Source organism: Coffea eugenioides, chromosome 10 (genome assembly GCF_003713205.1).
Source record: "Coffea eugenioides isolate CCC68of chromosome 10, Ceug_1.0, whole genome shotgun sequence".
In the NCBI taxonomy this organism is placed as follows: domain Eukaryota; kingdom Viridiplantae; phylum Streptophyta; class Magnoliopsida; order Gentianales; family Rubiaceae; genus Coffea; species Coffea eugenioides.
In genome coordinates this window covers 36,441-61,507 of record NC_040044.1, presented here as the reverse complement: position 1 = coordinate 61,507, position 25,067 = coordinate 36,441, and the positions used below count along the sequence as shown (strand labels likewise).

The 25,067-nt window shown below is 36.2% G+C and overlaps 2 protein-coding genes across 4 annotated transcripts; both read right to left on the bottom strand.

Moving 5' to 3' along the window:
• Positions 1-5,581: 5,581 nt before the first annotated feature.
• Positions 5,582-10,786, bottom strand: LOC113749025 (UDP-rhamnose/UDP-galactose transporter 3-like). Its single transcript, XM_027292655.1, has 5 exons — positions 9,933-10,786; positions 9,321-9,505; positions 8,240-8,440; positions 6,431-6,592; positions 5,582-6,334 (listed from the first exon to the last, which is right to left on the bottom strand). Exons 1-5 carry the CDS (start codon positions 10,057-10,059, stop codon positions 5,978-5,980), a joined length of 1,032 nt encoding a protein of 343 aa, XP_027148456.1. The 5' UTR covers positions 10,060-10,786; the 3' UTR covers positions 5,582-5,977.
• A 2,345-nt stretch (positions 10,787-13,131) lies between these two features.
• LOC113749077 (chaperone protein dnaJ 10) lies at positions 13,132-23,789 on the bottom strand. 3 transcript variants are annotated; one of them, XM_027292726.1, is made up of 11 exons: positions 23,589-23,789; positions 23,247-23,480; positions 21,483-21,542; positions 21,012-21,094; positions 20,710-20,869; positions 18,594-18,723; positions 15,871-16,029; positions 14,945-15,123; positions 14,668-14,748; positions 14,358-14,516; positions 13,132-13,735 (listed from the first exon to the last, which is right to left on the bottom strand). In XM_027292726.1, the coding sequence occupies exons 2-11, from the start codon at positions 23,331-23,333 to the stop codon at positions 13,640-13,642; spliced, it is 1,194 nt and encodes a 397-aa protein (XP_027148527.1). In that variant the 5' UTR covers positions 23,334-23,480; positions 23,589-23,789; the 3' UTR covers positions 13,132-13,639. The 3 variants fall into 3 exon arrangements, with proteins under 3 accessions (XP_027148527.1, XP_027148528.1, XP_027148529.1); XM_027292727.1 differs by having other exon boundaries at positions 23,602-23,789; XM_027292728.1 differs by lacking the exons at positions 21,012-21,094; positions 23,589-23,789 and having other exon boundaries at positions 23,247-23,334.
• Positions 23,790-25,067: the final 1,278 nt, after the last annotated feature.

Genomic DNA, 25,067 nt, shown 5'->3' with positions numbered 1-25,067 from the left:
TAGATCCACAAAATCTTTATATTGTATAAGATCAAGTTTCCTAAACCTTCACAAGTCCAGCTGGGTACCCTTTCCTTGACTAACTTTTATGTATAGAACTCAGGTATGTAGAAATTTATCAGGAATAGAGGTGTTTGAGGACACATTTTCTGATTTGATTGTATTTATTGATTGTCTTGTTTGTAAAGTCGTGGGAAGGCCTTGTTCCTTCAACAGCATGTTTTCTCTATTCTGTCATGAAAAGTATGTACATCCATTTGCTAGCTATGATTTCTTACATATCTCTGCTCGTAGTTGGTTTTCTATTATTGTTTTGAGTGTGTGTAAAATGATATCCGATAATTTACTATTCGAGTTAGAGATAATATTCAGTCTAAAAATTCTTTGTTAGCTTTTGGTTCCATGACTTTGTTAGGAAGACATGTTAAGCCACTACGTGAAAAGCTAGTAATATTTTTGTTTGGCCTTGAGTAGTTTGTTAAAAAGGTATTAATCTCACTAATACTTAACTAGCTAACTTCTAAGCTAATTTGGGATATTGTCATTGTTATGTTAATTTTCTGCCTTATTTGTTCTAGTCTTGACTAAGATTCTAATCGTGATTGAGTTTTGTTATAGGTAAATATAAGATAGTTTCTTTTTTTGCTCAAACTACTTGTTACCTACTAATTATTACACTACTTTATGCATACTTGTATTGCTTGTTCAAACTCTTTTGGCCTCTAATCCACAGCTACTAATTGATTGAAGAACAATGAAGACAAAGTTGTGTTTTGCTCTTGAAGTGTTTCGGCAGTAGCTACTAGCTAGGTTTAGGACTTAGATTTATTTTTGTAAAGCAGTAGCAAGATGTTGAACTTAAGTATGATATTATGGCATTTCGAATGTAATGGATGTCTTCTGTTTTTAATTAGCAGGCTTTGTTGTTATTTTTCTCAATTCGTAAATTGAATTGTTGGATTGATTAATTCCAGGATAATTTTCTTTATCAAACTACACGGTTACAGTATATTGTCACTAATTAGACTTCTCCACTGACAATAAAATGTTGTCATTAATTAGTATCTCTAAACTTAAAGCCTACAGTGATGACAAAAAGTTGTCAATATCAAGTCTATTTTAGTGACAAGTGTGAACCAAAGTTGTTAGTAATTAATCAATACCAGCAACAATCATCACGAAGTTTCAGTGACATTGTTACTGTTGGCATCACTGACAAGATATAAAGTCATCACTATATTTGTACTTTTTATTGACGAAGTGAGTTGTCAGTAAAGAATACTATTTACTGACGACATATAAAGTTGTCAATGTGCACCTTTACCGACGGGCATTCACTGACGACTCTATGACGACTTAAATGTTGTCAGTAATTGTCATCAGTGACGACTTTTACTTTTTTTGTGATAAAAGCTGGTTGTCATTGATGACCTTTTTTCTTGTAGTGATGATTCTTCTGAGTGAGACTAAGAACAAGGCTAAGTACATGGAGAAGATTAAAAGGATCCTGAACTTTGATAATAGTTATGTGATAGAGGCTATGAATAGATCTGGAGGTATGAGTTTGATATGGAATGAGGAAACCAAAGTTAAAGACATCAAACATTCAGTCTTCACTATTAAAGTGCTAATAAAGGATGAAGAGGTGAAATAGGAATGGTGGCTGATAGGGATTTATGCCAGCTGTGATAACCAGGTGAGAAAAGGACAGTGGGAAGTTATAAGTAGAAGGAAAGATCTATGGGGAGAAAACTGGTTAATTATGGGAGACTTTAATGATTTATGTTCAAACGAGGAGAAGTGGGGAAGCAAAATTAGGGAGGAATGGAGTTTTTATGACTTCAGGAACTTTATCCAGGAGAATCAGTTGGTGGATATTGGGTTTGAAAGTAACCCCTGGACTTGGAGTAATCAGTGGCAAAATGGAGAAATAAGACAAAGGCTGAATAGGGGACTTAGCAGTGGAGGATGGAGTAACCTCTTTGAGCATCCCAAGTGCACTCATTTAGAAAGCTTAACTTCTGACCACAGTATGTTGATTTTGGACACAACTCCAGGGGGAAGAAAGATGAGAAAGAAGTTCTTGTTTGACAAAAGATGGATCCAGAGAGAAGGTATTGAAGATGTGATAAAAAAGACTTGGAAGGAGGATATCAGGGGGTCTAGGATGTTTAGAGTAGTGAATAAGATTAAGAGTTGTAGAGTTGCCTTGCTGAAATGGAGAAATTGTTTTATTGAAAACTCTAGGAAAAGGATTTCGAACCTGAAGCAGCAACTGATCAAGGAGAAAAGCTCAGAGATAGAAGGAAGGAAGGGGAGAGTTGCAGTTCTGAAAAATTAGTTGGTGAGTTTACAGAGAGGAGAAACAATACTGGAGTCAGAAAGCTAGGCTAAACTGGTTACAAGAAGGAGATAAAACACTAAATACTTCCATGCAGTGGTGAAGGGGAGAAGAAAAAGAAATAAGATAGGAAACTTACAGAGAGAGGATGGATCTTGGACTTCTAATGACAAAGAGATTGCAGAAGAGATAGCTAGATACTAAAAGCAACTCTTTAAGTCTACTAGGCTAGATTGTCTAGAAGTGATTCTGGATAGTATTCAAGGAACTATCACTGATCAGATAAATGATAATCTAACTAGGCCTGTGGAGGAAAATGAGATAAAGTTAGCAGTTTTCTCTATGAATCCCAATAAAGCCCCAGGGCCTGATGGGATGACACCCCTCTTCTTCTAAAAATTCTGGTCTACAATCAAGGAAGAGGTGGTGAAAGCAATCAAGTCTTTCTTTCACTCAGGCCATATGCTCAAATCTCTGAACCATACCATTATCTCTCTCATTCCTAAGGTAGAACTACCTACTGATGTGAAACAGTACATGCCAATCAGTCTCTATAATGTAATCTACAAAGTCATCTTCAAAATCCTAACCAATAGATTGAAACTTATCCTAGAACAATGTATCAACAAAAATCAATCAGCATTCATCCCTAACAGACAGATTCTGGATATCATAATCATTTCTCATGAATGCCTTCATTTTCTTAAAAATAAGAGACAAGGCAAGGATGGCTATACTACAATCAAACTGGACATGTCTAAAGCCTATGATAGAGTTGAGTGGGGTTATCTGAAAGTTGTGATGGAAAAAATGGGGTTCAATCAGATCTGGATAGAATGGATCATGGAGTGTATTAGCTTAGTTTCTTATTCTTTCAATATAAATAGAGAGACCAAGGAATATGTGATTCCTTCCAAAGGCATCAGGCAAGGTGACCCTCTATCACCTTATCTGTTCTTATTGTGTTCTAAAGGCCTCTCAAATCTATTAAGTAAAGCAGCAAGACAGGGATTTCTAAGTGGATTAAGGATTAGCAAACAAGGGCCAGCTATCACACACTTATTCTTTGCTGATGATACCCTGATTTTTTGTAAAGCTGTGAGGGAAGAAGCAAGGAAATTAAGAGAAATTCTAGATCAGTATGAAAAAGGATCTGATCAGATGATCAACTTGGAGAAATCTTCTATCTGTTTTAGTAAGAACACCAAAGAAAGAGACAAGGAGAAAACTTGTGAACCATTAGCTGGTGTAAGGACAGTGAATCAAGGCAAATATCGGGGCCTCCCAATAGTGATCACAAGGACAAAAGGTCAGGTATTTGCCTACATAAAAGACAGCATCAAGGCCAGATTGAACAGTTGGAAAAACAAGTTCCTAAGTGCAGCAGGTAAGGAGGTGATGTTAAAGGCTGTTACTATGGCCATACCAAACTATGCTATGTCTTGTTTCAAACTACCAGCTACACTATGCAAAGAAATCACAGGGTTGATGGCCAAATACTGGTGGGGTGAATCAGAAGGGAGAAGCAAGGTACATTGGTACTCGTGGGACAACATGATGAAGGCAAAATTGGATGGAGGATTGAGATTCAGGAATTTACTATGTTTCAACAAAGCATTATTGGAAAAACAGATTTGGAGGCTGATCAGATTCCCAAACCTCTTGGTTAGCAAAATTTTAAAGGCTAAGTACTATCCCAAGGATTCCATACTGAACTGTGTGATCCCTAAAAACTCATATTGGTTCTGGCAAAGCATTATGTCAGTGAGAGAGGCAGTTAATGGGGTTATACTGAAGAGAGTTGGTTCAGGGAAAAGCATCAGAATTTGGAAAGATCAATGGATCCCAAACAACCCAAATGGAAGGCCAACAACCAGGATGCCAGACAGTTGGGAGGAGTAGAAAGTGGAAGATTTGATCTCAAACTTCAGATGGAATAGGAATGAAATTTTCAGGAGGTTCAACAAGGAAGATGCTGATAACATTCTGAAGATACCTATTAGTTTGTCAAAGTCTGGGGACAAGCATTTTTTGGATTCATAGTAAACATGGGGAGTACTCAGTAAAATCATCCTATCAAGTTTTGCTAAAGGGAGAGAGGAGGAAGGAAATCGAAGCAAAAGGAGAATCTAGCTCTAGTTATGATGACTCCAACACACAAATTTGGAAAATTCTTTGGGATTGAACATTAAACATAAGATCAAGCTGTTCATATGGAGGTGTATTACTAACACTTTAACAACTAGGGAAACAATATTCAGCAGAACAAAACAATGTTCACCACTTTGCTCAAGGTGCGGAGATAATATGGAAACAGTGGAACAAAATTTTGTTCCACTGCCCTCAGGCTCAAAAGGTATGGAAGTTGGCACCAGTACAATGGGATGGCATCTAGAACCAAACAGGTTGCTTTAAGCAGTGGTGGGCAGCTTTAGCTCAAGTCAGGAGTAGGAATGAAGGAAAGCAGCATATTGCTTTGACTGCTAACATACTTTGGCAATTATGGAAGGACAGAAACGAAATGAAATTTGAAGGTAAGGAGAGAGATGGACTGAAAATTGTACAAAAAACCAGCACAGAGTGAATGAAGTATGAGGATGCTGGTAAAGGTAAGGCAGAGAGAAGTACATCAGAAACAGATGAAGCAAATGAAAGATTAGGAGGGGAAGGAATGGAGGAGGAGGGGGCTGATGGAAATTCAGATAGCTACCAAGAAATCAGCTGAGGACCACAAATTGGGAATTGGCATTGTAGCAAAGCAGAATAGAGGAAGGATCAGAGCTGAATGGACTTTAGTGGACAGAAGCTCGCTGATGGATATTCAAGATGAAGCCATAGCAGTGAGGTGAGCACTAATGAAAGCAAGACAACTGAGGTGGCAAAAAATCAAAATCATTAATGCTAACAAGCAGCTTATTGCTTTGCTAAAATCTGGGAAAGGAGACAATCCAAACACTATCACGTTGATGAAAGACATACATGCTCTAGCTAATCTGTTTCAAATGTGCTCTTTTAAAGTAAGGAATGCTAGTAATATGACTCTATGTTATCACATTAGCCATTATACTCTAAGCATATTTATGAATGAGGAGAAACTTTTTGGCTCTCCTTAAGTGTCATGGTACACTTTGTATAGTTGATTGAGCCGTTGCTCAAATATTGTAAAGTTTGATTATTTATAAAATCTCATCTATCGTTTCCGAAAAAAAAAAAAAAAAGAATTATTAACTGAAACCTCGCTGCTCAAGAAAAAAGCTATTAATGGCATAACTTAAAACTGAATTCCTGACATCGAAATTGGATACAAAGTTTAAATAGAATGTGCAGAATGTTTCAAATCATTCACAACCCTAACACTGTGCCATATTCAACAAATCATTTTCTTCTCCTTTTCCACTTTCGTTTTCTATCTTCTTGTGGGATTTGAATTGAAAATGCATGGGAGGGGACAATTTAAATCAGAAAGGAAAAACACTACTGTAATCGCAGTCGCTTCGCTGACTTCCATCTTCCAACTCTAAGTTGTACAACCGGTTAGCAAAAAGAGCAATATCTTGCTGGGACAAGCAAATGCAACTAAGCTGTAACTAAACACAAACATCACGGCTGCTAATGATATTCGTTGCCGCCGCCGACTTACTCCTTTGGCTCGGCAAGTTCAATGTCCTTAACAGGAGCTTTTTCCACTCCTTCCTTGAGTAATCTTATTTCCTCTTCTGTCAGGCTGTTTTTCACACTTGTGATCCTTGCATTGGACTGTTTCTCAACCTCCACAGCCCAACTGTAAACCACCATGCCAACAACAGCAATGAGCATACCCATGATATTCTTGAAAGTCAGCTCAGAATCAAACAACAGCCACCCCAAGGTGAGGACACAGACAGTTTTCATGTGACCTAGAACCTGGAAGGAAACTGCTGAGAACCGACCAATACACAGGTACTGACTCACATTGCAGAAAACAGCTAGAGAACACGAGAGAAGAATAAAAAGCTGCACATGTTACAACATCGAATCAGATGCAGCCAAAAAGACAATATGCTCCAAAGTCACAAAAGCAGCAGAGTACTTAGTATGAAACACACTTACAAAGGCACCAGAAGAATACTTGTACTCTAATATAAATTTTCCACAAAGATAGTAATCAATGAAAGGGCCCAGCACAAGAAGAGAAGCTGCTTGGATCGGCGCTGTTTTGCTCAACAACTCAAATGATCCAATTGAGTACTTCTTCTGCAGAGAACCTATTGACTGCATCACGAGGATAATTGCTCCACCAATGAATCTAAAGAACCAATGAAGAAGAAAAATATTCTAGATAACAGCTACAACATTGCAATTGTGCTGTAAAAGTCAGGACATGTGCAGCAATAGAACCTCTATTTTGACTATTCCAGAGGTTCTCAATTCAATCTCCATGGGAATTAACACATTATGTAATCCAATGTGCTTAAATTTAAAAAGTAGGACAAGAAATTGTAAGAAATGAAGTTATGAACGCTCCATTAGCATGAAAATCCGCGGACATAATGGACCTCAAACGACTCAACTCAACAAAATCTCTGGTAAGGATGCAGATGAGGCTACACTGTTTGGTGGTCAATTCTACTGTAACACTCCAGTCAGCATGCATTTCAAGATTTCTTCCTCCGATAACTTGCTTAAGGGGGAAAAAAAAGAATTATTTTCTCACAGAATGCAGACAAAACGGAAGACAAGTTGGCCAGACAAGGAATACTGGCATATCCCAGTAAAAATGAAATGGCCCATAGAATAATGGAGAAGATACTGGAAATGAATAACAACGGATAACATATGTTTGGCACCAGGAAGGAGACAAAGACAACAGCAATAAACAAAACCCATACTGGAGATGAAAATAAGTACCAAGGTATTGAAGTCCTCGAGCCCACACTCTTTATGTCTACCCCCCCCCCCCCACACCCTCCTTTCTCTATTGTGTTCTGAAAGCTCTCCTTACCCTTCATTCATATAGTCAATATCTCAGAAACTTCCCAATTTATATTTAGTTTGTAAGGAGCATTTGAAGTAACTCATGCTGGCAAAATTCCAACTCCTTTTTAGCATCCATTATACTATTTGCAATTTTTTGAACTTTTATGATTCCAAATGGCAATTATCTCAAAATAAATGCGTGTTTATAACACTGCTTTACTAGCAAAGGAAAGCTGAATGATCTAATTGCATTTTCTTCCAAGGTTTAGTAAGAAAACAAAACAAAACAAGAAAGAAAAAACGTTGAAGGCTTGATATCTGAGACTACATCTTCACGAATATTTGGATAAAATTTTTCTAATGGAAGAAGCAATCACATAATTAACATAAGAAAATAGTCTTAAATCTAAAAAATCATCACCACCAAATTATAATCTCTGGTTATTTCAGGTGAGTCAGGTGATGTTTTACGATCAGTATGTCAAATAATAAACTTTAAAAAAATTTCGGTGAAAAATACATATTATTTGTCTTCCGCCCTTGAATGGAAGTTCTGATTGCACCTGTTACCCTCAAACAAAGAAGGAAAGGCTTATCAACAGTCACTGGTAGAGTTCTCTAACAAATTTACAAGGCCAGAACTTTCAAAACTATGCAATTCTTTTTATTTTGATTATGAAAAGAACTCTGCATTTACAGACTTTCAAAGCCAATTGAGTGCCGAATGAATAAGCATAAGATGTTGTGGTCATGCTTTTTGTCCATAGCAATGCGCTAAGCGTGGTCTCCAGATAAACTATAGTATGGCAATTATGGAGATCAGGATGACAATTCTCGTTAAACATAAACAAGTAGTTCATCTAATTCAACATGAACCATTCTTTTGCAGCAAACCAAGCCCATACTTTAGATAAAAACGAAGTTACTTTTATGTTTACTCACAATTTGTTGCAGAGATGTCGATAGTATTGCAACACAAGCACAGATGAAACCCTTAGTATTCACCTTGACATCAGTAACAGTGCAGACACCAACACCTATAACTACAACCACAACAGACATTTTGACTTCCCTTGTGTAATGCTTACTGTGAAGAATCCACTCCATCACGCATACTACTGGGATCATGCTCAATTTTGATATCTACAAAATGGGAAAAAAAAATCATCAGTAAAGAACCAATTTAGTATGGCAAATAGGAAAAGAGCATTCAAGTGAAAGCAACAAATGAAACAACAGTAATTACTGGCCCCAAGAAGCAAAGGTAGAGATGTAGAGTTCCATCATTCTAATAAACAGAACATATAATTGGGTAAAAAGCTTGCAAAAACTGAATTGGTATCAAAATTCAGGAGGAATAGGATTCATGTCAGTTAATCATTCTGATTGGAATGCTGAAACTGGATCTACTATTCAGCAGACTAGATAAAAGAGTGAACTATACCAATCAAACACTCTAAGAGTACAAATTTAAGTTTGCCACTTTATTCGCAAGTCCACAATTGAAATAAACCCTAGACATACTGATCTTCCCACACATCCGGAGGACTGCCTACAGATTGGTAGTGTTCATTCATTTTGGCCGGGAAGCATCTCTTCTTTTATAGTTAGTCAAAGTTAATCGAACTTCAACCACGTCGAGAAAACCCAGGCGAGGATGTAAACACATGCGTACATCTATTTACTATTCTTGTTTAGGCACCAAGCCTTTAACTTCAACTTCCGTTTCTCTTTCTTTCTGATCTAATCTTGCATTTCTGTTCTGCGGTCCCTTGAACCAGAGTAATATTAAAGCAACCTTTTATTTAATTTCTATTCCTTTTTTGCGGCTAATGAATTAAGCATCTCACTTTTGTAAAGAAGACTGAGCATCCATTCAAACCAACAGATATTAGCTTTCAAGCAGCGAAATAGAGCGAGAAAAGTTTAATTAGTCCATCCTAGAAGAGGAGGTAGAGGCCACTTCAGTTCAATTAGGAAAGTCAGCATTAAAGAGGAGATGGAGGGCATTTGAGTGTCGTACTTGGTAAAATCCAACCGAGTTCAACATGAGACTAAGGTTCATCCCTGTGATAGACATATTTGCAACAACTGAGAACCACAGAAGTTCCCACAAAGGAACATGCTTTGATGCAGAGAACCCCGTAGCATTTGAAACCATCCCAACAAGCGCAGTTACAGCAAAATGAAAACCGGTCAAAGTTGTAGCTGGAGGAAGCAAGGCAAAAGATTGCGTCAGGTAAATCTACAGTAGAGTGACAACGGAGGAAATGAAGTTCCATAAACCATTGCCATTGGAACTATCAAAACCAGGATCTAGCAAGTGCAGATTTGAGCCAAAAAAGAAAGCCAAGCATGACTCTGAAATTAACGAGAAACTGCTGCACAATAGAACCGGCCAATGTATGTCAGATCTCGATTGGGAAGGACAGTATGGTCCATGAGATTGGTGAGGCAGAAACATGGAGGCCAATAAATCTCATCAACAGAAAAATTAAGCAGCAAAAAAGATATGAACTTTTAATCAACTTGCAACAGGCGTTTTGGGGAGACACGTGAAGGGGGGCTTCGAAATCAATGCAGATATTGATATACAAATGCACAACAGAAGCAGAATAGACAGTGAGAGACTGACCGAAGCTGAAAGCATAACCACTGGTGGACATGAGCTGCTTGTTGGCCATAATGATTCCAACGGAACTGACAACGTTCATTGCCCAGGCGCCCACATCCGATACAGCCGATTTCTTCTGGGCTTCCATTTTCTGGTTCGCTCTCCCTTACACCCACACACACACACACACACACAACACTCACCCCTCCCCCAAGGCCACCAACCACCACTGATTTACTTTGGCTTTACTAGTGAATCAAGTATAGACTGTACAGTACAGACAGCAGAGCAGAGTAGCATGGAGCTTGAGATCCGCGGAGAAAAGAGGGAGGGATTGGGGGGTGTGGGTCGGTCGAGAAGGTGAGAGATATACAAATAGATCTCGGACCCAAAAATAAATAAATAAACAAATAAATGAATGAATGAAAAAAAAAAATGCCGCCAGTAAAAGAAAAGGAAGGATGGAAGGACGAATTAAAGCTTCCTTGGTCCCTTTATTTTTTTCTTTTTTTCCAATCTTTACAAGGATGGTTTTGAAGATGATACTCAGCAAAAGACAAGATTCAGAAACAAAGGTTGGTTTTTTGTCTCCTTTAATAGTAAGGGAGGAGACTACGTATCGCTAAATAAAAAAAGAAAAACAAATAGTCAGCTTTGCTTGCTTGCTGTCTCCAGTGCGTCGCTTTTGTCATGTAGAGCAGCGAGTAGTAGAGGGGAAGGGAGAGGAACGTTGAACGTTCATGTGATGTGGGCGTTGCGTATCGCCTCAAGCGATGCGTATTGCCGTAATATGAATGAATGAAGAACGTGAGCACACCGTGCAAACACGACACTATCTGATCTGAGGAAGAGAGAGAATTATTCTACACACAACTGGGCGAGCGCTACTCTACTACCAGAAGTAACTGCTGATTACATTAGAAATTTTTGACCCAAGGAAGAATAGTGAGGGGATTATTCCATCAATGGATCGGTCATCTCTCTTGCGTTTGACGATTGAGTCCCACCTTAATCGTCTCTCTTGACCAGAGTACCATTCATGTTAGTATATTTATACGTACGATCTTCCTTCCTTCGTGTCTAGACACCATTCTCCACTTGAGTGAATCATTTTTCATTTATAAACATCAAGTTTTGTAATAAAACTTGAGCTTTTACTTCTTAATCAACATTAATTTTAAGTACAAGAAGAGAATGGTAAAGAATCTGATTATGGCCTTCAATCAGATTCTTTACCATTTTAACTAGAGCTTTTACTACTTCTTAATCAAGATGTTTTAAATACAAGAAGAGAATTGTAAAAAATGTGAATGACCCTCAAACAGTCACATTTTTTTTTTACCTTTTTAACTATTAAGTGCATAGTTTTGTCCCTCAAACTTGTAAAAGGATATACTTTCCACCCTATTAGTTAGAAATAATTTCAGAAATCTCTACTGAAGTTTATGGTAATATCATTTGGCATTCTTAAAATTGCAAAAAAAATATCACTTAACTCCCATATTAGTGAGATAAGATCATTAATCACTATCATAGCATATGAATTAACAAAATCATCTTTGCTATTTTAATATTTTTTAGGCAAAATATTATGAAAGAGAAAATTTTTAGGCAAAATATATAATTCTCATATTGTAGTCAAGATGATAGAAATTTGAGTAAAATGTCAAAAAACTCCCTATGATTTGTCGAATGTTCAATTTAACTCAATCTGATTTGGAAACCTACACTATAATTTCCTATGATTTTGACTAAATTGAAAATTGGACGGAAAGCATCCAATCTAACAGTTGCTCGTGAAATGTCAATATTGCCCCTACTATACGTGAAATGTTTTCTGTTTAATTTTCAATTTAATTGAAAACATAGGGAGTTATAGTGTAGTTTTTCAAATCAAATGGAGTTAAATTCAACATTCAGCAAACCACATGAAGTTCATTTATATAAGGGCAATATTGACATTTTACGTATAATTGTTAAATTGGTTGCTTTCCATCCAATTTTCAATTTAGTTAGAATCATAGGAAACTATAGTGTAAGCTTTCAAACCAGATAGCGATAAATTTAAGTTTTATATAGTTTGCTTGGGAGCAAAACATCTTTTAAGGGCCGTTGGCATTGTGGTAACTTAGTGAGAAATACTTCATCTAATAGAACTTTTAATAAAAGCATTTATTAATTACTTAAATGCTTTTAAGTATATTATTTACAGACATAGTTAAATAAGTACTTATTGTATTGAATAATGTATAATTTAAATTTTTTTTGAACGTATTTAACTTCTTGTTTAGTTCATAATATAGGATAAAATGCTTAAATTTAATTTTTTATTATTTTGTAAAACATGAACATGAAAGCTAAAAGCATTAAATTTTAACTTTTGCTAAAAGTGTTTTTAATACAAAAAATTATACATCTAATTTTATGAGATAATATTTATCAAACGATTCAAAAGTATTTTTAACCCTCATAAAAGCACCACAATCCCAAATAATCATAATTGATATTGACCGCTGATAGGTCAAAGTTTATAAGATGTACCAAAACGGAAGGAAACTAATCCCCCTTTTCGTGCCACCGACGCAAATATGATTCCTTTTCGTGATTCCTAAATCTTGCTTTCCACTAGTACTCCATTAGCAAGTCTTAAGCAAAAAATAAAGAGAATCGATAAAACATGAAAATTTGATTTCCTGATCCCTTTCTAAAACATTAAAAATTGTATAGGCCCCCCCGTTTGAAAGAGCTTCACTGTTGAGCTGTATTCTTTCTCATCAATTCATTTGGTGGGCAAGTTTCATAACATTAATTCATTGATTTCCTGATCCATATAATACAACAATATTGAGGAGTAATCTAACGTTCCCAATAATCCTAACATACACTTTGTTTGAGGTAATTGATCCATTGTGAGACTTGTCACTGATTATAGATAGTACCTTTTATTCGCAGTTTGACCTCCCTTCCGAATTTTCATTTATTTCACACCTCTCTTCATTTTCTCTTCCTCCTTTCCGCAATGGGAGGCATCCTCTCCCAATGGTTTCTCTCTCTCTCTCTCCCAATGTTTTAGAATCATAAGGAAGTATGTTGAACAACTGTCATATAATTGGGAGTTTTTTCATACTTAACCCATGAAAGAAATTAAAACACCAAAAGAACTAATGGCACACACTAAAATCATGTTCGTTTAAAGGCACCCCAAACAGCAAGGTCCCAATTCTCAAAATATGCCTGGACTGTCAAGGCAACAGTACAGAAGCAAAGCTGTTCAGAATTAAGAACCTGTGAAAATTTTTCTTTCCTCTCTCTCTCTCTCCCTCTTTCTTTTCTGTTTTTCACTTTTCTTCTTGGTCCATGCCCATATGCCCCTGGGCCTGGGCCCTGGGGGGAGGTGCCCGATTGCCAAGCCTTTTGCATGAAATAAGAGCTACAGCAAACACGAGATACATCACAAATTTGCAACTGGCCAAAAAAAATGCTGGCACATCAGCAGGACTGCAGCCCGCCTTCGTACAAAGGATAAACACAAAAACAATAACAACCATTATCAACATCTCAGTCCACTCACCAGGCTCTGAATCAGTGGTTCATATACACTACACCATTTTAACAGCAAGTACCCCAATATGGAGAATTTTAGAACGCTGAACAAAAAAAAATCCAAATTGCTAGCACCATATGGATAATACATACATCAGATACTGTAAGTCCACCCTCCGGCAAGCTTATACATGTCTCTGAGCACCAGGTGGTGCTGTTGGCATCGGGAAATTGTAGGTGTATTGGCCACCTGAGAACTGAGGAGCCTCCACATATGGGCTCTGAAAGATTCAATTACAAATGAAAAAAGGTATCAAAAAGGAAGGAACAAGCTTTATAACCTAACCCTTACGTTTGAAGAAAAATGTTTCTGCACATCCAAATTGTACTCACATGACTAGAAACTTGCATGCCATATCAACCTTACTATAGAAGCCTACATCCTAATTAGGAGTAGAACCTTATAGAGTATTTGATGCAGCATCAACTTTCCAGGTGAGAAATGTCCAAAACTTTTAGTTATTGACCATTCCACAAGTGACTTGGAAATTAACTACCCAAAATAAATTCAACGTGAAATAGTCCAAGAAACTGAACATCCACGAACACCAGATCTAATTATACGTGATGGCCTTATGATCTGGAGTTGAGTTATTGGCATGAAGGTTGCTTAATTTACTTTTCATATACTCCACAAATATCAAGTCACATGAAACCTAAATCAATAGGAGGAACAGGAAGAAGACAACCGTTGATGCTACAAAAACCTTGTACTTTTCTAGGATGGAATATTTGCCCAAACTTTGACAGGATATCATCCCCAGATAAACTTCCAGGTGCAAGGAGAGCTTGAAATTTTTGTTCTTAACCAGAATAAGAAATAAACCCCAAAAAAAAAATTACCTGCTGTACAAAAGGAGTTGCAGGTAGATCATCAGTATTTGAGGATCTTGCCGATGTATTCACAGAAAAGGCATCATACACTGGGTCACCACCATTCAATTTGTGTAGTGGACTTTTTGTTGCCATTTCAGTTTCATTTTCATTCGCCAACTTGGCCCTCTAATACATATGAATTGATTTCAAAATAAAAGTAAAAAAAAAGAAGAAGACAAACAGAGAAATGCAAAGAAGGCAATGCTCGGACAAACCAGAAGAAAAGGAAATGAAAAGGGCTAGAAGGACAATAAAAAGGTGGAACAAGATCAGGTACCTGAAAAATTTTTCCCAGGGTTTTCAAACCCTTGGCTCGTGCACGGAGTTCCTCTTTCTTTACATTGTTGTCTTGTAGAACCTAAAAGAGATTAGCACCACCATATCACTAACAAACTCAATAAAAACAATGAAGCCCAATTATGAAGGAATTGCAGAGTCTAATATACCATCTGACAAACACCACCATATCACTAAGATTAGCACCACCATATCACTAACAAACTCAATAAAAACAATGAAGCCCAATTATGAAGGAATTGCACAGTCTAATATACCATCTGACAAACACGGGAGAGCGTGGCTTCAATATCAGCAACATTAAGCTTCCAGAGCGAATCAATCATCAACTTCTTGTGGGATTGCATGTATTCCTCAAGCTCTTCTTCAGTGTAGTTTCCTTCCGCACTGAGCTGTCGTTTCATATCCTCTTGTAGCTGAATCAAAGCAATTGCACCTAAGAAAAGCAGCAAAAGGTAATAAGATAAAAGATCAGATTTATTTAGTTCAAAAGGAATATGAAAGAGCAAGAGATCATATAGATGCAACTTAAAAGACCTGTGCTTCTTGCCCATCGAGGACGATTTCCTAACTTAACTTCATACAAAAGTCAATAACTAAAAATGAAAGAGGTCCCTGATGACGAAATTCAGAAGCTCAAACCAATTGAGAGACAACCAATCTCGTCAACCTTAAAAGTCAAACTCAAAGAAAAATTCTGCTGTGTCTGCTCATAAGAGGAAAACTAAAGAAAGACATAAATCACTGAACCAGCAGTGCTGTCACAAAGATCCCAAGAAAGTGCACCGATATATTCAGTATTCAACAGGAAATGAAGAATAATCTAAAAGATCTAAATATTTCTTCCTCTATATATCTCCCTTTTGGTTCCCCAAATATCGAACAACACTTGTCTCCACTCACTTTCCATCTTACCGCTTCTCCTGTTCACTTCTACCTCAGTCCAATGGGCTCCATTAAAATGCTGTCACTTAGCCAAACATGAAAAACTAGTAGTGAAATGCAGAGAGCTACTAAAATATTTCTCATACCAAAACCCCCAGAAGGTGCCATATAGTGCATCACTGAATACATGTGCACACGAATTTATGAAAAAATTCCAGGTGCCAAAGGATTTGATAGCATTTAGAAGTAAAACCAACAAGGTATAGTTATTTTGACAGCAAAAAAGAAATGGGCCAACCTGTTGCTGCCGTTACTTGGGACTTAATAAAATGGCCTTTATTTCTGAACCACTCAGCAATAAATGGCACACCCAGATATATTGCCTTCTTCCCCAACTCTTTAGCTGACTGCCTTGCATATATATACCCAATTGTATTCAACATATCAACACCGTAAGCTGTAAGAGAACATTAAGATGAATGAGAAAGGATGTCTTCCAATTTCAACAAATATGCAAATCAACTCCAGCACACTGTAAATTAAAAACCGCAAAAGGTGTGTGAGGAAAGCGCACTAGATCTAACTTGCTAAGAAAAAGCAAAAAGGAAAGGGAGGAAACCAAACAAGTAATAACCCAGCATAAAAGGCATCAAACTTTACTTTGGCTACATTTGCATAGTTACATAGATTGCACACTGAGTTCAGCTAAAATCACTGTGTGATCTTCTCCCCTTCAACAGCTATAGCATTCAAGAACTTATCAATCTTAAATTCATTAAGAGTCATTGTCCACATGAAAGCTTTGTTAGGGTTTCAAGGAAAAAATATAAAACTATTTTCGAAACTTCAACAAAATTGAAGTATTTTCTCTAATCCCATTTTCAATCCCTTGCTTCTAAAAATTTGGAATAGAAGCAAATTATTTAGACAAAATAATGAGCGATTTTAAAAGATAAGAATTAGTGAGCATAACTGTCAAAAGACAAAAGGCGCTGTCATACCATGTTGAACCACAATTTTATGATGGCAATGAAAGAGTCTATCAATTTTAGATATTAAAAGAAATCTTGCTTAAAAATGATTTGGAACATTGCCGTTCAATTACATAAACCATTGCTAAATTAACAGTAATCATATTTTGTACAATTTTCTATTTTTGCACTGTGGAAGTGAAGTGAATTTCATATGATCAAGCCATCTGACAGAGTATTGAAAATCTCAAGCTATATAGAGTCCAACTCCAGATAGAATGCTAATAACTATGGCCTTTGAAAGGAGACGTTTTAGACACCAAATTACAAGGACTTGAACCACCTCAGAATTTGATTGGTCATCTTTATTACCATCTGAAGTACCCGACCACAAAACTCTCCCCTTATCTTCTATTCATTCAGCCACACCATGGACATTCTGAAAAAAAATCGCACAGCATCCAGGCATGCATGATGATAGATGCACCATCAACCATTCAAGTGTACCTGGATGCTACCCAACACGTGACAACATGACAGATATCTACAGCCTCCTAAACTAACAAGTGAAGGAATAATGTTTCCAACACTGCCAATGTAATATTTCTATGTTCACTAGCAGGCTTGGATGCATGCCACATGCAAAAAGAGAAAATCAGATTTGGAGGTTATGTACCATGCACGCAAACCCACTAGTGCATCTTACACTGACATGAGAGAAAAATGAATCCCAAGTCAAAGGCCAAAAAATGTAAAAGCTAAAAAAACAATCAACGACCAAATGGACCACTATAAAATTTCCTCCTCCTTTTCTTTTCTTTTCTTCCCCGCACCCCCAATCTCTACTATTCCTACTTTAAGCCCTAGACACCCAGTTAGTAAATCCTCACATTATACTCGCATAATGCGCATTCATACGTATAAATAAAAAAAACATCCACATTTCACAGGTTTAAAAACTGCTCACACTTTTCAATTAACCGTATAAAACACATAATAAATTACATTCACTTTACAAAAAAATAAATAAAACTTGAATGATGACAATGACTTACCTTCCTAGTTATGTATAAAATAACAGCGACACATAACATACTTCTATAGATTTATACATATAAAAGCACTAAGGTGATAAAATTTTAATAAATTTAATATCTCATACACAATGATAAGAGTTGAAACTGGTATGAATGTATGTAGCATAACCTTTGAAAAATACAGTAATTTAAACCATATTTTTGGATCTATAAATTTCAAATGTACTCGTACAATTCACGTACGAATTTATATGCATAATTTTCCCAAACAAGTATTTTTTGCGCTGAACTTTTAATCATACTTTTGAAAAAAATTCCGTATAATATGGGTAACTATAATACCTCATATTATACCCATCTTGTATTTTACTAAGACAACACCACAATGTTGAGCAGGTAAGCCTACTACAACTACAACCCACAACAACAACGAAATAGAAAGAACATAAAGAACAATTTGCTTGAGACCTCAAAGACACTAAACCAAGCATGGCAAAAGGCCTAATACGCATCAATAGCTGAAAGACATGAGCACAAATTCGTAATATCGACTCTTTACCCAGTAGGGACTAATAACAAGAAATTACAAATAAAACTTTCTTTGTAGAAGAAAAATAATAATAACTAGATCAACTACTGCCAAAAGTATCAGTGACTGCAAAAAGGTGCTTGATATTTGTGCATACATACACGTTGCCACCTTGGATTCCCCAGTATGTTGGATAGAGGCAAAGACCCTCCGTTACACGGTAGAAGTATATTAATTAAAACCCCCCCACCGCCCTCCCCCCCCCCCCCCCAAAAAAAAGGCCAACCATACAAGACAGTTACCACCTATCGTACGCCTTTCAAATTTAAAAACTTTTTTCCAGTTGTTCCGCTCTTTTGATGATGGAAGTATAGACACACAAACAAACACATTTATATATGTATAATTTTAAAGTCTGAAGTTAGACAAGGATTGACGCAGCATGCAACACAGCCTAATGGAAATTGTACTGAAAAGATATTACCTGCATTAGAAAGCCTTGACACTTCACCTTCAGCATGACAAACGAAGTCTTCTTTATTTCCTTGTACATAAAGATTCAATCTATCCTTTAATATTTCAGCAAGCTTCTCTTCTCTTTCCTTTTGAACAACCTGAAATAAAAGGGCAACAAGTCCTTCAAATTGTAAAATAGATGATACACATACTCAATACTTCTATAAATTGCTCAGTATGATAGAATATTTACTGACATGATTTCATGCTATGCCTTCTACAGATGCCACAAAAAAATGTACTCAATCCTCCACAATCACTATGATAGAATATTTATTAAAACAGTCAACGCATGTGTTGGAAAAGTCACTCTGCTAGAAAACACAATGGTAACAATATTGATGCAATTAAGGACACAAACACACAGAAAAGCTTTGAGTAAATTTCACTTGGAGGCAGTTTACTAGAAAATGAAGCATTAAAAAAATCTAGTTCTAGGATCTTAACTGCAAACCAAATACATCTCCAAGGAGGAATTGAGCAAATGATAAACTAATTAAAAATGACCAGAAATAAAAAAAAAAAATCAATTTCATGGAAAACACAAGCACCAGGGTCAATGATCATGTTCTGCAAATGGCAGGTGGTTAACGATGATTTAAAAGAGAAAATGGTATCCAGAACGGAATGATTATATTTAGCACAGAATGATTATATTTAAGGATGCTGCAAGTGATAGATCTACGGATGTTGTAACAAATACTTTGGGAGCATTCACTCATTTGTCCAGTTGCAACCTACCCCTAGCTCTTGGAATGCAGATTGGTCAACCTTAAGTAGAGTATTTTGGCTGTCTGCAGTAGATTGTCAACCTATTGGAACCAATGTTCATCAAAATTAAAACTTGGTAAGTCTGGAGTCTGTCACATGCTGATAAGTAATAAAATCTGTCTATAGGTAGTTTTCATGTTTATGAACAAGTATCTTTAATCTACCAAAACTGTTTGTCACCAATATAGGTGGTATACTGAGCGCTTTCTTGAACAGAATTTGATGTTAAGTACACAGGGGCAGAGTTGGCTGGGTTGATACAGGCACGCCAGTGAAACAAGAGGACTGGGGAGTTTTATTGCTGTGAAACATAAGGATATTTGAAATCAGACATCCTCATTATGGAACAAAGCTTTATTGTTAGCCCTCCCTATTCTATGAAGCAACAAATGAAACTTTCAATCAATATTATTCCGTTCTCCACTCACAGCATAAATTTTGAAAAGAATTCAGTTGACAAGACTCATTTCTGTGAAAGCCACTAGTTGGAACACTGAATTACTTTTGAAGGCTAGACACTGTTCATAAAAGACCTTTGTACCATCTGGTTTGCAAAAAACCAGAAAATTTTAACAAATCAGGTACTTCCTTCTGAGCTTGCAATATGGAAGAATTATAAATGATTCAAGGAGCAGAACTGTAAGATGGAATAAATTTTCTAGATGCTATATTACAGGACAGTTACAATATTTGTTTAGAAATAAACATGCATTTGCCTTTGTCCGTTCCTCTTGGTTAGTTCTGTAGCAGCTTACAAAGTTTTCCTCAGTAGTTCTTTTTTGTATTTGTTCAAGCTGGATGGCCAATCTTTTGTGTAATCCTACAGCACTTGTGCCAAACAATGTATAAAGTTCATAAACAACATTAAAAGTTGGGTTGCTGATTTGCAGTTATCTAGTAAAATGCCTAAGAAAGAACTCTAACAAGAACAAATTATTAGAGCTTGATATAGAACACATGATAATAGAGCACACAACGTAGCCTAATCTCGTGCAGCCATGTCAGTTTTAAAAAAAAAAAAAAAATAGGTCAACATTTAAAGCTGTTGTTGATGTAGAAAAAAAATAAAAATCAATCCACGAGCATTATATTGCACATATTTAAACATAGGATGGCATCAGATTGAAAAAAAAAAAAGATAAACTTCTAATGGATGGCGAACATTAAAAGCCATGTCAAAAGGTATATAAGGGTTAAAACAAACAAAGCCTCAGCAACAGGACATGTCTGCCCCCTAATTACTTGTAAACCTAACCTCCAAAGTTAACAGAAAACCATATTAAAATAAACCAAGTGCACCACAAGAATTATACCCTCATTTTTTCTTGCAGCTTTTTAGCATCAAAATCTTCACCTTCGGTGAAAATATCCAATGAAGCCATTGATGCCATGGCGAGCTGACCAATGTATTCTTCAAAAAGCTCACTTCCGAAAAGCATGGCAAATATTGCTGCAGGATCAATTATAGCTTCACTGCAAGAAAAACACATGAAAAGCTTTGGTATGAATCATAATAGAAAATACCAGCATCAGCTCGGGTGTACTGTATACGTAAAGGTGCCAGATTTCAAAAAATTATCATCTCATTGATTTTAAAACAAGAACAAAAACTGACGTTGAAATTCCTGATTTCCCATAATTATCGTAAGCCTGTCGTTGGGCAGGATCACTCAGCACTTGGTAAGCCTCTCCCAAAACCTAAAAATCAAAATGTATAGATTACTGTCCCCCAAACTCGCTGTGCAGAGTCTTAAGAATCAAACAAGTAGTACACATAAAGCAGAGACCTTAGACAATCTAAGTAAACATTAACCAGTTGATCTTTATCTCTGTACAGTTATCTCATTATCCAGGGCAAGTTCACTAAGGTTATCAACTATATTCAGGGATTATCATGACCTCAGAATTTGTTTCTGTATTCACAGCAATTTCAATAGGAAGTGGAGAAATGTGAGCTTTGTTATACAGTGATAACTTCAATACCAATTCTTCTAGTTTGCCTTCTCACCTTTTTACACGTACTGGAATACAATGATCAAGCTTTTATGAAAAACACTCCAATAAAAACTCGTAAGTTGAGTCTTACCTGGAAATTTTGGGCTGCTTGAGGGTCATTTGGATTTTTATCTGGATGAACCTGTCGTGCCTACAATGCAGAAGCAAATAATGGATAAACTAAGTAAACTGATTCTGAAGTCAAAAAGAGAATCCATTGTCCTCTTTGTTAGAGGCCTTTTCATTGAAATCCTAATTTTTAGTAAGCAAATAGCCCTTCAAATTGCAGGATGGTTAAGTTGAAGTAAACCTAGTAGGTAAGTGCTGGAAAAGCGACTAAGCATTAAAACAGGACCCAAAAATTTTATACCACTAACTCATTAAACCACCTACAAGAAACGCAGCGTGAAGTCTGGAAGCGCTTTTACTCTAAAATAAGAATGACTCCGCCTAACACCAACTTTTGAATCTAAAACTGAAACAAGAAGAGGGACTCTAATTGTGGCAACATCAAAGACTTAATTATTTGAATTCAAAATATCAGGCTGCCATACCCTCATGAGAAATACGAGAAGACAAATTAATCATAAGTTGAAAGAATAGGAGCAGCAAATCCCTAAATTGCATCGGAAGATAAAACGAAGAGGGACAAGAAAAACAAAAAGAGGAACATTTATTATTGGTTGATAACTGTGCTGCAAGATATCATTGGCGGATTTTTTTTTTTATTTTCTACACTTCTTGTTTAGCCTGTTGTATGCCTGTAGCAAATTAATAATAACTTGTCACAAGCTACAAATGTATGTTCTTTTTGATAAATTCTCATCAATTTTTATAAATAACACAACATAATGACAATAACAAGCACATGCCCTGTTAGAAATGCAGCAGCAACAACAAATAAATCAACTTAACACTCAGGAAATCCTCTTATTTAAGAACACAAGACAACACTCAGTCACCTCCCTTGTGTACCTCTACTAAGAAACACATGGTTCTACATTTGTTGCGAATACTTACTCCAGATTAGTTTCCATATTCTGCCAAGGGATGCAAATATGACAGCAATAATGCCTGTAACTCTTTATATCTGATATGAGAACGCATAATGGACAATTTGGCTTCATCACCTTCACGCGTATACTATCTTGTTGCTGTTTATCACTTTCTTGAGAACTCAGAATGAAGCTTGCTCTCTTAGCAGATAGTTGTCAAGTGCACATGGAGCTTTCATTCCCTCTTTATAAAAGGTAATTATTCACTTTATCTCCCTGCCCTATAATCTCTCTCTCCCTCTCTGTCTCACAAAATTTCTGTAACACGTGTTCTGCTGGATGCAATTTAAGTCTCCTACTCTTCTCTCACGAAATTTCTTCAACATGCGTTCTGGTAAATACAATTCAAATCTCCTAAAAAATAATGAAATTCAAGTCTCCTAAACATAAAACCATACACCAAACCTTGATTCATCCCTCAAGAAGTAATATGCATATAGCTGCAGGCAAATTCCATTTACAAGTAGCGACTAAAATCCCTCAATACCCTCAATACGTACTACGACCATGGAAAGCTACGCAAAAAATAAGTCAAACCAAAATATTTGGAACAAGTAAATGGAGTAGACAGTTCTAAAGATCTTTAGAAAGCATAACAGAATATCCTAGTGTTAGGATGGCGCATCTGAACTCGAATTTCAACCCCCCCCCCCTCCCAAAATCAAAAACCACCTCCTACCATGAAAAGTGGGAAACAAAGAGACAGCGACTAATCCTTTGTTGCTTCCTGGATTCCTCCATTATCCATCCATAGGCATAACCAAATAGATACAAGGGCACGAAGAGCCGCGAACTAATACCTTAATGTAATAAGCTTTCTTAATTTCAGCTTCAGTTGCGGCGGGGCTAACCCCCAAAACGTCGTAGTATTCCGTCTCCTTCACCATCGTCTTGAAGCGATTTTTTCTGTGTTCTTCTCCCGATTGACCTAGCCGATTACACCAAATCACTTCTCCTAGGATGGGTGGGGTACGGAAATCAGAACACTGAGAAGTTGCTGGCGTCGTCAAACGGCAGGTGAATGAACTATCAGCCTAACATGGGGTCAATTACGACATATCAAAAGGGGAAAAATAAGTGAATAAATACCATCAGAAAGCAAATAGTAAACGGTACAAAGTACAAAAAATAGCAGAAATTACACGATGTTGCAACTGAAGTGAGAGCTAAGCTGGCTTGATCGAAGAGGCGGAAGAGACTGAAGTTGCAGAAACGCGGTATAAAGTATAAACTTGGATGATGTTATATCTCAATCTCTCAACGCCATGGCACGTCATAAATGGGAGTATCCCAGAAGGTGGAAATTGCAAGCGCCCTTGACCTTCGAATCCGTCGTGTTGACTGCCCGTGGGTCGGACCCCCTCACAAAGTTCTCGGGTGCTTCAGACGCAGGCGGGCCCTTATGATTAAAAAAAATGAAAAAATGCTAGAAGGGCGTGTCTTTCTTACTCAAATTATTCTATTACATTCTAACCAGGGAAAATCGCTCAAAATGTCCCTCACATTTTACAAAATAACTTTTTTCATTCCTCACTTTTAAAAATGTAATTTTACCTCTCTTACAAATTCACATTGGCCAAATTTGATCTCTACTTAACCAGGGAAAATCGCTCAAAATGTCCCTCACATTTTACAAAATAACTTTTTTCATTCCTCACTTTTAAAAATGTAATTTTACCTCTCTTACAAATTCACATTGGCCAAATTTGATCTCTACTTAGGTTTTCGACTAGTTTTTTGTCGGAATTCATCACGTGCCTTGCACGTGATCATATTTTAAGAGCAAAATTGTCAAATCAAATTTTATATAATGCGATTCATAATCCCTCACATTTCATAAAATAAATTTTTTCGTTCCTTACATTTCACAAAATGAATTTTTTCATCATTCACATTTTTTAAAATGAATTTTTTCATCTTTTATTGATTACGTGTGTGAATAAATTTTTTTTTAAATTCATGTATATATCTATTTGATTTCACCTGAACAGTACAAACAACATGTGAAATCAAATAGATATATACATTTCAGTTTAAAAAAATTGTTAGTTTTTCACTTATATTCATTTTCTTTTACTCGAAATTTGAAAATAAAGAAGACATTTAATCCTAAATATTATCGAGTGTTTATATCGTATTAAATTTGGACAGAAAAAATAAACAAAAGAAAAATGTGACAAAAAGAAATAAGTGATTGGCATTTTCAAATTTTAAAACAATCACAAGATAAGTAATTCAAATGTTGGTCTTAAAAGTGTCGAGTAGAAATTTCATATTTTAACTGAAATTTGTTAGCACAATTATAGAATTCGAGTTATGACCCATTAATTAGATGACCTTATTATACAATTCAATAAATAAATTATTATCAAAAGAGAAATGTCACAAATATTGAATAGGTTCAAATGGTGAAATCATATAAATATATACTTGGGTCTCAAACAAAATTATTAGTTTTAAACCCCTATATATATCTATTGAATAGCATGTGTATAACTACGATTAGCATGTTTAGATGAAATCCAATAGAGATAAATTACATGTTATTCGTACTGTTCAAGTAAAATCAAATAGACATATACGTGGGTTTATAGGAAAAAAATTATTCATACACATGATCA

What these genes read in the sequence shown, in the direction of transcription:
- LOC113749025 (XM_027292655.1), bottom strand. Translation starts at nt 10,059, where the DNA reads ATGGAAGCCCAGAAGAAATCGGCTGTATCGGATGTGGGCGCCTGGGCA. An exon ending in CGACATCTCTGCAACAAATT is followed by an intron (nt 6,593 to 8,239) that starts GTGAGTAAACAT and finishes CTCGTGATGCAG; the next exon opens with TCAATAGGTTCTCTGCAGAA. An exon ending in AGTATTCTTCTGGTGCCTTT is followed by an intron (nt 6,335 to 6,430) that starts GTAAGTGTGTTT and finishes TAACATGTGCAG; the next exon opens with CTTTTTATTCTTCTCTCGTG.
- LOC113749077 (XM_027292726.1), bottom strand. Translation starts at nt 23,333, where the DNA reads ATGGTGAAGGAGACGGAATACTACGACGTTTTGGGGGTTAGCCCCGCC. An exon ending in AGAAAGCTTATTACATTAAG is followed by an intron (nt 21,543 to 23,246) that starts GTATTAGTTCGC and finishes TCTGCATTGTAG; the next exon opens with GCACGACAGGTTCATCCAGA. An exon ending in AGCTGCAAGAAAAAATGAGG is followed by an intron (nt 18,724 to 20,709) that starts GTATAATTCTTG and finishes CTTTTATTTCAG; the next exon opens with GTTGTTCAAAAGGAAAGAGA.